This window comes from Pseudopipra pipra, chromosome 6 (assembly GCF_036250125.1).
Source record: "Pseudopipra pipra isolate bDixPip1 chromosome 6, bDixPip1.hap1, whole genome shotgun sequence".
In the NCBI taxonomy this organism is placed as follows: Eukaryota; Metazoa; Chordata; class Aves; order Passeriformes; family Pipridae; genus Pseudopipra; species Pseudopipra pipra.
This window is the reverse complement of record NC_087554.1, coordinates 55,216,290-55,228,197: the sequence shown is the minus strand read 5'-3', so window position 1 is coordinate 55,228,197 and position 11,908 is coordinate 55,216,290. Positions and strand designations below refer to the sequence as shown.

The window sequence follows — 11,908 nt, the reverse complement described above, 5'->3', positions numbered from 1 at the left end:
CGCCAGATCCGCACCCGCCTCAGGGGCAGTTACTGACAGTTACGGCCAGTGCTGACATTACATAACCCTCAGTTTTGGGATGGCACGTTATCACACCCGCGGCTGAATCCTCGACCGAGGTGTGAAGAGCCAATATTCATGGCAACGGGCCATTGTTGGTGCACGATGGCGCACCGAGGTGGAATTCTGCCCACACATCAGCGCTCAGCGGAGGCGCCGCGGCTCCCTCGGCTCTGCCGGAGCGGCCCCAGGGGGTCCCCCCGCCCCCGCGCGGCCTCCCCAACGCCGAGCAAAATGGCGGCAGGCGCGGGACCGGCCGGCAGCGGAGCGTTGGCCCCGCCCTCCGGTGCGCGGCCCAATGGAATGAATGGGCTATAAATAACGGCCAATGGGGCGGCGGTTAGCGCTCTATATAAAAGGGACGCAACGGCAGGATCGGGGCTCCACTCCGGCTCGGGCGTTACGGGGCGCGGAGCAGCGCGGACATCCTTGCTATAGCTGCGGAGCCCTCGGTAAGTACCGGGGCAGCCGCTATGCAGCCTTAAGACAAGGGATTTCAATTTTTTTGTATTTTTCCTTTTTTTCTTTTTTTCCCTTTTTTTTTTTTTTGTCTTTTTTTTTTTCCCCTGCTATGTGGGGTGGAGCCGGTCCGGCTGAGGAGGGGAGCGGGGGACGGCGCGGGGCAGGGGCGCAGCCGGGGCGCGGGGCGCGACGCAGGTGCTCACTGGGCTGGCCCCGCTTTAAAACCAGATTAACCTGGTATTTAGCAGGGTAGTTACATATGCTCGCCCCGTCCAGGTCCCCCGAGGGAGCCGTCTGTTGTGTAAGGGCTTGTCGGATGCCGCCCGCCCCTCCGCTCCCTGGCCGGGGAGCAGCCGTTGCTCGGCGGGCGCTGCCGCTGCTCAGGACCTTGTGGTCCGGCAGCGCTGGGAGGAGGCGCGGCCGCGCTCCGAGGGCGCAGCGGAGCCGCCCCGCTCACCTGCCGCTGGACCGGGGTCCCGGCGGGGCCGAGCCACCCCTGCCCCGCGGCCGCCCGGCCGCTCCCCCCGCCCCGCAGCCACTCGCGGGGTCTGCCCGGCGCTGCCGCGGCCGCTCCCAGCGACCTTGGGGGCGTCCCCTTACCCGGGAGGCGGGAGAGCCCATGCCCCTGCGGCCAGGCTGGTGGAGGTGAAGAACTTCTGTTTTTTTCCTCCTTCCTGGCGCTTGTGGAAAGCGGTGTAGCAGCAAAGGTGTGAAAGGCGCGGGTGGAACACGAGCCAAGGTGACCTTGCCTGGGTGCCTGGCGTTCCCCCGGGCGGTTCGGAGGCTACCAAGCCCCCTGTGATAGGCTTCCCCTCTTTCTCCCTTAGTGACTACGGTAGGGTCAGCCATGCCCTTCTCAAACAGCCACAACCTCCTGAAGATGAAGTACAAACCTGAGGATGAGTACCCTGACCTGAAAGCTCACAACAATCACATGGCCAAGGTGCTGACCCCGGACCTGTACAAGAAATTGAGAGATAAACAGACCCCCAGTGGATTTACCCTGGATGATTGCATCCAGACTGGGGTTGACAACCCAGGTAATGGGACCGTTAGATCTGCATAATGATCTGTTCTCCCTCCTGACTGGAAGTGCTTCTTGACAACGGCACCCAAAACTCTTGAGCTACTGAGGGGCAAATCTTGCAAAGCATTGAGAGACTGCGCTAAAGGCATGGCCTTATTAAGAGGCTGTGCTCCTTCAAGCCATGTTCCATGCTGTGATCTGACATATCAATTCCCAGACACTTCAATTATGTAACTACTCTGCTAAATACTTTAAATCTGAAGGAAAAAAAAACAACGCCAAAAACCTCAAATCAAATACATCCTAATTATAATGCAACCAGGGAGGGAGGGGAGGGGGAAATGTTGGCTTACCTGGCTGTCCTGGTCTGTTCTTATTCCAAACTGGTTATGTGATGTTCTCTAGCACTTCTATGAAAAAGGGGGAGCAGATGTGTTTACATGTTAACATTACAGTATTTATTTTTGCTCTAGCAATATCAAAATGGCCCAACTAAATAATCAGAGACTGCCTCCTGATGAGGAGTACCCGGACCTGAGCACCCACAACAACCACATGGCCAAAGTTCTAACCCTGGATTTATACACGAAACTGAGAGACAGAGTCACGCCCAGTGGCTTCACCCTGGATGATGTCATTCAGACTGGGGTTGATAATCCTGGTAAAACGCGTTGAGAATATTCCGTGTGAACCAGCTGAAGTAACTGGTGCTTTTGAATATGGTGACTTAAAACTAATCTTGTGGAGGTGGTATTTATGAGCAGACTACAGAAATGTAGCTCTGTAGCAGAAGGAGCAAAAAAGCGAAGCATGCTTGCTTACAGCAAAGCATGATTGTTTAGACATGACTTCTATCCAGTGATCTAAATTAGTTAGTAAAATTAGATGTGCTGTGCAAATTTGTCCTAAACCAAGCTTGACAAAGGAGCATGGTTTAATGACAACAGCTATGGGTTTCCATAGCACTGCATTTGATTAACTGGATGAAGTGCAAAATGTAGGGTCTCTCCAAATGTTTTTATGTAAGAATGAATTTCTAAGTGACTAGACTTGCCACTAAAGAACTTGCCTGGTTAGTGCTGCGCTGGAGTACAGCCAAACGTCACCCAAACTTAGCTCTTCTGACTTTATTACCACTTCAGGCCATCCCTTCATAATGACAGTAGGATGTGTGGCTGGTGATGAAGAATCCTATGACGTGTTTAAGGAGCTCTTTGATCCAGTTATTGAAGACAGGCATGGTGGCTACAAACCAAGCGATCAGCACAAGACCGACCTGAATGCCGATAACCTGCAGGTATAAACTTGTGATCGATTACAGGTTACTGGTCCGAGGACTGTAAAGTTGTTGGCAGCTGCCTAAACTGATTGTTCAGGCTCTGTCCCCTCACTTCCACGGAGCACAGACACATGGGCTATGAGTCTGATGCAGTCAGACTGAAGAGTTTGCTGCTGTAGGATGTCAGTGGCTGGGTAGAACCAGGCAGCTGGCATGCAGCAGGAGCTTGCCTCAGGTGCTGCTGTGGCACAGGTTGTGCCAAACACCTTTATGTATTTCCGTGAACCGTGGGCTGTAGTAGTCAAGCCTAAACAACACTGTCCTAGGAGTCATGGCCTGTCATAAAAATTAAACACTTCCTGCTATCTGATCTTGGATCTTAAATATCAGCTGATGGTGTCATACTATCGAATAGATATTATGGCTAGGAGTAAGGATTTCTGCCTGGTTTATGGATTTCAGATGTTACTGTAAACTCTAGGAGTTCCTGATGACATGTTGATGGGCTTGCTGTAGGTCATACTGAAAATAAGAAAGTTTGGAGAACAGTAATGAATAAGTTTTGTTTGCAAGAGTAAACACCTACCAAAGAAGGTTCTGCCTCATGTTGATACTTGTAGATTGCAGATCTGAAGGGGTAACAAGCCCAGATTGTAGTCTGAAATGGACATAAAACTGATGGTCTGGTGGTATCCCTGTCTTTTAGGACTACTTAGTAGCTGTACCCTTGGCCTCTAAACAAGGGTTGTGTCACACATACTTGACCTAATGCTGAAGGAAATAGTCCTGCAGTAAGACACGGTCTTACAGACCAAGGTGTCAATACCTCAAGCGTAAGGTGCACGTTCAAATGTATGGGAGCTACGTGTATTTAGGGGAGGTATCTTGGTAACAGGGTTGTACTCACTGATTTCCCAATTTATAGGGAGGTGATGACCTGGATCCCAATTATGTGCTAAGTTCCCGTGTCAGAACTGGGAGAAGCATCCGTGGATTCTGTCTTCCCCCGCACTGTAGTCGAGGAGAGAGGCGGGCTATTGAGAAGCTCTCTGTTGAAGGTAAGTGAGAACTAGGTGCATCAGGGAAATATGTCTGTCCTTTGTGCAAGAGCTGTTCTTTGCAGTTTGAAGATGGAGGCAGTTGGCAAAAGCCACCTCCTGGGAGACTTGGTCTGAACATGAAGCCTTCCCTGGAAAAGGCTCATTGCATTAGCATTGCCTCAGCGTTGCAGTGTGTAGCTGAGAGCAAGAGCACGTGTCAGAGGGAAGTTGGGCTGCGTTAAGTTGACCTTTGCTGATCTCAAAAGCTTCTGTCTGTGTGTGTGGTGAAAGAAGTTGGTTCGTCAGAGCTCAAACCTGAAATGTAACAGGTATGTGGCAACTACAGGGCTTGAGTCATGGGTGTGCAGTATTCTGTGGCTGCTTTTAATTTACTTTCATTAATGCTCAGCTTGTTTAGAGGTGTAGTCTTGCTGCAAATCTGCAGCTGAGTAGAGTAAGTCTTAGTTTTCAGTGAAACTCCTCAGCTGGAAGTTGTTTCTGTTGCCTTCCAATGCCATTAGGTAAAAGAATGATGATATGCTCAAGGTGCATATTCTGGACGCTGGGAGAGTGGTTGTTCCAAAACCTCTCAAGGGCAGGGTAATAGTCCTTGACTAGAATAATACTGTTTGTAATATTCATGACCTTGGTTCTCCTTGGAAGAAAGCAGTCCACTTGTAAGTTCTGCAGCAGTAAGGATTCTATACTGCATGTAAGGGAACAAAGGCTACTTGTATAAGCCTGGAAGGTGCAGACACATCATCTGATACTGCCTCAAGTTCTGCAATGCCACAAAGGCATTGCCGTTGCAGATGAAAGCAAGGGAGGAACCAAACGCAGCAGATCAGACATGGCCATACTGTGTGTGTGGTCTGTAAAGTGCTGGGAATGTCTTAACACCTTTGGTCCCATCCTGAAAGTGCCTCTCTCTTTCAGCTCTGGGTAGTCTGGACGGTGATCTCAAGGGAAAGTACTATGCTCTGAGGAACATGACTGATGCAGAGCAGCAGCAGCTGATTGATGACCACTTCTTGTTTGACAAGCCAGTTTCTCCTCTTCTGTTGGCATCTGGGATGGCACGAGACTGGCCTGATGCCAGGGGCATCTGGTGAGTATGTCTGGAAGAATGGAGTTGTATGAGATCCCTGCAAAAAAAAATTGTAGTTTTGGTGGTGACTGGTACTGTTGGACTAAACAGCAGCTTCAACTTGTAATACTGAATCTATTGAGAAACTTCTGTGTTGTCCTCTGGGGAAAGTTGCAGCTTAACCAGCAGAATTTGGACAAGTATTATTATGCTGGTAGGAACAAGCCAGCTTGGCTAGCCTGGAACCAGAGGCTGCCCATCCAGCCCAGGTTAGTGAAGCACCAGAGGAAAATTGAATCAGCTTATAAAAGTAGATCACTTCTAATGGAGCAGATGTACCACTACATTTAGCTCTTGTCCAGGAGCTGAGAGTAACTTGTGGTACAAACCATAGCAGTGTCTTAGCTCAGAGTTGGTCCTGGATGCATAGTTACTCCCTTGGAGTCTCATGACTTCTGCTTGCAGAAACTCACTGGTGCTGGACTAGTATGACTTTACCTGTACTAGTGATAAGATTTCCCCCTGTCCCCAGAGACTCGGTGACAGGAGTTGACTGATGCAGAGGTATGGAATGGAAGGATTCTGCTTGTTAGATGTAGGTCACCTACATAAAACTCTGCATCTCAGGAGCTTCTGCAGCATAATTAGCTTGCTCCCTTGTAAGTTAAGGGCTAGGTTTTCATCACCAGGAATGCTCCAGTCTTATTACTGCAGCTGTTTCAGTACAACCCAGAGGAAGCACGCGTTGTTTCTGTAGGTCACCTTTAAGATTGCATCATCTACCTGCAGATTGCCAGCACCAGATAGCGCTGTCATCTGAGCATGACTAATCTACAGACTTGAAGTGTAATGTCTTAGTGTTGTCTGCATAAATAACTTTCCTTGGGTACTAGCTAATTTTTGATCCTAATAAGTTCAGAAATTACCAGCATGATAAATATCATCGGAGAGAGTACTTGCTGTCAGCTGCAAGCTGGGACAAGAGAGTACCATTGTTCAGAGGTTTTTACAGCATCTCTGAAAAGCTCTGATCAAAAATTAATAGTGAAAATAAGATAAGAAATGCAATTTAACAGAATCTGACAATTCTGATAAAAAAAGCTCTGTTGTACGTGGTCAACACGGTATAGTGATGTCCATAACACAAGGCTGCCTCAGAGTCTGTACTGGTCACCCTTTTGCAGACTGCTGAGCAGATGAAATAGCTTAAATTTGTAAAATGGGGCCACAAGTGAGCTAGGGGGTTGAGCAGATTTTAGGGGTTGATGCCATGTTATTACTTTGACCCGTTTAGATAAAGGCCAATTCAAACTACCTCTTGAGAAGAGCAGGTCTATACTTAACTGCATAGACAAAAGAAGTAAGATCCATTTATTTGATGAACCAATTAAGTGAGCCTCTTGAAATAAAAGCTACAGTGATGAGCAATTTAGTGCTCTTCAAAATGAGAGGTGGGAAGACAACGACTTGTTTGCTTTGTCCCCTAGGCACAATGATAACAAGACCTTCCTTGTTTGGATCAATGAGGAGGATCACCTTAGAGTTATTTCCATGCAAAAAGGTGGCAACATGAAGGAAGTATTTCAGCGCTTCTGTACTGGGCTAACAAAGGTAAATCAATATTGCCTGAGCTGCTGTGTGGTTCTCTAGTTAGAGCTGAAATGCAAACTTCTTCAAGCCCCCTCCCGAGTTCTGCATGGTTGTGTTTCATAGCCTGGATCTCTGGAAACATCATGATGAGGTCCTGAGCTGGGAGGGCTCCAAAACACCTATATTGGTAAAAAGCCTTGCAGCTATGAAATCTAGAATACATTTCTGATATGGTGGCACCCTTATCCAAATGTCTAAAATGTATTTTAAAGAAATTCCACATAGTTCTCTAAAGCTCTGAGACACCTTGCATGAGAGGAGAAATTACTTGAATGAGGATGGGCAAAGCTGGACTGAAGTTTTTAGGCTGGATGCTGTTCTCTCCTAGTTTTGATATGAACTTCAGCTTTACCAGCCCCTTTCCTGATCCTAAGAGATGTGTCAGCTTGACATGTACTAAATCAAACTTTCCAGAAGATAGTGATGTAAGAAGTGTAGCTTTTAAACTTAGCCTGTCTCACCCCTAGGAGCAAGATTAAGGCCTTAAAAGCTCCTTGTTGGTGGCCCTTTTTTCCAAATGGAGGGGGCTTATGTGACTGAAATAGCTGTTCCAAGTGTTGTGGCTGTTGCTAGGTGACTGAAGCTGTAAATGAGCACTAATGGATGTCCTACATCCTTCAGGCAGAGAACAATCTCTAAACATCCATTCTTTCTATTTATAGATAGAAACTCTCTTCAAGGCCAAAAACTACGAGTTCATGTGGAATCCACACTTGGGCTACATCCTGACCTGCCCATCCAACCTTGGAACAGGGCTCCGTGCTGGTGTGCACATCAAGCTGCCACACCTTGGGAAAAATGACAAGTTTGGAGAAGTCCTCAAGAGGCTTCGGCTGCAGAAACGAGGCACAGGTGAGAGTTGATACACTGATGGCCAGGTCGGTGTGCCCTAAGACACTATCAGAAGCCTGGCTACAGCCAGAGCCGTGTCTTGTTCACACTGTCATTGCCTGTCAGACCATCCAAAAGGTTCCTTTGTAAAGCACGTGGAGAGAAAAAAGTCTTTAAATTGTTTATTAGAGGAGTTGGGGATGCCAGAGCTCTGCTTACACTGTGCTGTGTGTGGTTCTCTGGTTATGTCCTGTGTGTCATTCTGAGCACCAGATAAGATGGGCCTGGTGACAGCTGTTCACATTGTAAGCAGGGATGGGAATCCAGGTTTACCCACTGGAGCTATCTCCTTGTCAGAAGTTATTTCTGACCGTGGGTTACCTTGCTCATGAGTCAAAAGAAAAAAGACCTGGCCTAGTGGCAAGGTCTGTGGTTCATGTTGGCAGTCACATGTGGTTTTATCTCCCTGCACGTAGGAGGAGACACCAGTGGCAGCTTGTAGAGAATCATCTTGCTGTGTCCCCACCTCCAGCTGGTGAGGGAAGAAAGGCAGACTCACCTGCTCTGGCTGTGGTCAGTGTTCTAACTAAATCTCTTGCTGCAGGTGGTGTGGACACAGCTGCTGTTGGAGGAGTGTTTGATGTCTCCAATGCTGATCGTCTTGGCTTCTCTGAGGTGGAGCTGGTGCAGATGGTGGTGGATGGTGTGAAGCTGCTCATTGAAATGGAAAAACGCCTTGAAAAAGGCCAGTCCATTGATGACCTCATGCCAGCTCAGAAATAAAGCACTTTATTCTCATGCTTCCTAACTTATTGGATGAATAATAAAAGGTCACTCCAATTCAAACCCTTGGGGTCAGAGCCCACTTAGTTACACTGTAGAGAAGTCTTCCATCCATCTGTGTTAGAGTTTATTTTTTTGATGGTTGAGATGTTGCTCAAAATGAAATAAACTATTGTTTGGCCTGAGATGTCTTAGATATGTTAACTGAATGTCTTTGAGATTTAAGTGACTTGGTTTTTGTAGTTATGCTAGAGGGGCTGGTTTTGTGTGCAAGCACATCTTCCTGGCTGTGCTGCTGCAGACCACCTGAGTTGAAATGTTAAAGCAAAAGTTGAACCTTTAACTTGATTGTAGTTGCTGTAAATTTGAGAACTAGTGTTAAACATGAGTCACTGCAAACATGCCCTACCTCCAAGGCTTTGACTTGTGCATCTGCTCATGCCAACTATAAACTGTTATTATCCTGAGTGCAGCAAGCCAGGCTGACTCCTGTGTGGGAGAGGAGACAGGGCTGGGTGCAGAGGGCTGCTGTTCTCCATTGGCTCCTCCTGGGGCTACTAAGCAGTGCTTTGAGATCAGACTTCAGCCCATAGTACTGTTGACCCTGAGCTAGTTTGTATGAAGAAGATTGTCTTCATTCTCAGGCTCTGCAGAGAGGTGGTATAAACAACCAATGGCTCTTCTGAGGCTCAGGAGTGAGGTGAAATCTAAATTAATTAAACCCATGCTTCTCTGTAAGTGATTTCAGTTCAGCCAGGGAAGAGATGGGGGCTGATAGCTGCCAGTTATGGGAAAATACCAGATAATTTGGTTTCTTCAGCTGGCTTTTGATGGCCCATGCACCAGTTGTCCCATGGAATTAAAAATGAGCAGTATAGTCAATTAAAACATGGTAAGTTAGTTTTCTTTTCCAAACTGGGTCTGGCTTGCAAGCTCAGGCTGTTCTCTGGGTGTGTTCTTCAGAATGGCTGTACATGTGTGCTTGCAGCGTGGAAGCATCACACTATTAACCTATAAGAGCAACATTTTCCAGAAGTATTGATAACTATGAGCATCACACCCTTAGGAACAGCAGCTTTGCAGCTCATGCAGATGCACCTGCTCAACAGCTCTACCCACAGCTAAAATCCAGCTTTGATAGAGGGAGCATGATGAAAGGTTGATGCAGAGCTCCACGGCATGTGGCTTTATATAGGTTTGTGTAGATAACTGAAGCTTTCTTTTGTAAAGGCTGTGATATTTCTAAGGCTGTGATTGCAGGCTGTCACTTAGCTGAGGAGATGACTCCAGCTGGGGTAAAGCTAATTTAATTTTGGTGAGAAAAGGCTGAGTGAACATCTCTGATCAGATTTTTTTCTTTTAATACAGCTTTCTATGTGTTTCAAATTTAACTGGGTGGGGGAGAGGAGATCACATGTAAGAGTTTTGTTCTGTGCTGGGTGTTCCTGTGTTTGAGTTAATCAGCACAGGGTTTTTTCTGTACGAAGCTTGTGAGAGCAGGGAAGAGAAAATGGTGCAAGAGACAACCGGTTGGTTCTGTATATTCTTTAGATTCCCCCATGCTGTGCTTCATGTCACTGTTCACAGACGCTTGGCAAATAGCTGGTTTTGCTTCTTGTAATCAGAGAGTGTTCATTTAGTGGTGCCTCTCCTCAACACGGCGTCGTTACTGCACTCACAGCAATTACCTAATGGAAGGAGATGCCTGAAAACTTGTCTATTTTTTTCTAGCTATATCAGCTGGACTAATAAAAACATTTCTCTCTCTATGCATCTTGTTTCTCCTATGTTCTTAGCCCTTGGGAGCTGCTCTATCTGTCTCCTTTTAGCCCCTGAGTCCCTGCAGTCTGAGACAGCACCAGTAGCTGGCTAAAACATTGTGGTCAAAGCAACAAGCCAGTCTTTAATGCTTGAATCCAACTAGAAAACACTTATTTTAATTGGTTTTCATTCCCACCCACCACCTTTGCTCTGTTCCCTCCTGTTGCTGCCATGAGGAATAACATGACCATGCTTTTGTTGCAGCTTGTACAAAGCAATTGAAAATATTCCAGAGAAAGAATATGTTGTGGCAAAAGGCTGGACACAGCGACCTACCCCAGCTGGGACTTGCTAAAAACTTCTGATCAAGAGAGAAATTAAACCTCCCACCCCTTTCCCTTAAAAGCTTTGGTTTCTTGGCATTACTTGCCATTGTGCCCTGGGTGCCTGATATGGATTGTATGGAGCAGCCACTCGCTTGTTCCTCGGGCACCCAAAATGGTGCCAGGTAATGGTGTGGGACAGGGGTTCTTGGTCTTAAACCAAGGGGAGGTTATTGGTCACTGCTGTGCTCTGTACAGGGGAACTGCAATTTGCCTTGCTGATGGAGCCACCTGTGTCCCATAGCTTTTGTGAAGGAGCCATCTGGCTCATGCTCCTGTCACATCCTTCAGTGATGGCGTCATTCCTCACCAAGCCTGGGGCAGTGCACAGGCTCCTCCATTGTCCCCAACAGTGCTGGAGGTGTGTGGGTGCAGGCTGGGGGAGGACAGGGGCTGGGAGCCCTTGGGACCATCTCCAGGCTTACCCATGACATCTCAGCTGGGTTTCTCTCACCCACAGATAGTCGCTGCCATCCTGCTGCCTTGAGGCAGCCCCTCGTCACATTGCCCTCTTGGCTGGCAGGTTGTCTGAGATGCTGCAAGACATGCACCACTTTTATAACGTTTCCAAGGGGAATTTCTGTTTGTCATTGTCTTTTCCTTCTGCTTCCCTCAGGGAGCAGCTGCCCAGCCCTGGCTGGTGTGTCATGCCAGCACCAGGCAATGGCTGTGCTGGCAGCAGTCAGTTGGCCAGTCTCCTTCCTCTGGGCATGTGTGGCACAGCAGCACGCTGCCTGCTGGCACCCCAGGGTCCTTGATCAAGAGATCAAGCTGCTTGGGAAACCACTTACCTCTCAAGTTACACTTACTGGCAGCAGACTGCCCATAAATGCTCCTTATCCCACTTCCGTCCTATCTACTGGAAGATGATTCATGGTCTCTCACCCCCTTCTGGACTCAGCCACAGGAGGGATGGTGGTAAAGCTCAGTACCACGGCACCAGCCCTGGGCACCCTGCCATGGTGTGGGAGGCTCCCAGGCCTCAGCAAAGTGGTTGAGCTCCCTACACGCTCCCTTGTGCCTCTGGCCAAGCAAGGGGGCAGAACAGCTGCTTCACAAGCAGGTCCAGGTGCTCCAAGGAGGCTCCTGCTTCTTGAGATGAGGTGACCAAACCATGTGCCTCCTCTCTCACAAAAACAAGGGATGGAGCAAGGTGGTTTTACCTGCTGGATGCCTGGTGAGAGCCCTGCCTGGGGCACAGGAGGCTCCTGCTCGACTCCTGCCCTCTGCAGAGGATCCTTGTTTGGCTCAGCTCAGCTCCAACCACAGCCAAGGGCAGGGCAGTGCTTTCCTCCAGCTCTCCATTTTGTCCAGGATCCATTTCTAGGCCAAGAAGGAAAAGGAAGGTGCTATTGCCTAATGACTCCAGCACCCACCTGGGAGGGTTTAGGCTCCAGCCTGTCCTCAGATGAGCACAGACTTTTACACAACATGGAATAGGTTGAGCAGAAGAGTTTGAGTGATTTTTTTTTTCTTTTGTCTCCACCCACCCGCCCCCACACAAAAAATGTGGTAGCATGGCAGGCAGGGCTGTCTTATGAGGAT

The 11,908-nt window shown here is 48.1% G+C and overlaps 1 protein-coding gene across 2 annotated transcripts; it reads left to right on the top strand.

Annotated features, from left to right (window-relative positions):
* Positions 1–377: 377 nt before the first annotated feature.
* CKB (creatine kinase B) lies at positions 378–9,988 on the top strand. Of its 2 annotated transcripts, none has more exons than XM_064659276.1 (8): positions 378–512; positions 1,350–1,562; positions 2,692–2,846; positions 3,754–3,886; positions 4,805–4,976; positions 6,443–6,566; positions 7,268–7,457; positions 8,041–9,988. In XM_064659276.1, exons 1-8 carry the CDS (start codon positions 389–391, stop codon positions 8,217–8,219), a joined length of 1,290 nt encoding a protein of 429 aa, XP_064515346.1. In that variant the 5' UTR covers positions 378–388; the 3' UTR covers positions 8,220–9,988. The 2 variants fall into 2 exon arrangements, with proteins under 2 accessions (XP_064515346.1, XP_064515347.1); XM_064659277.1 differs by lacking the exon at positions 1,350–1,562 and adding an exon at positions 2,023–2,210 and having other exon boundaries at positions 402–512.
* Positions 9,989–11,908: the final 1,920 nt, after the last annotated feature.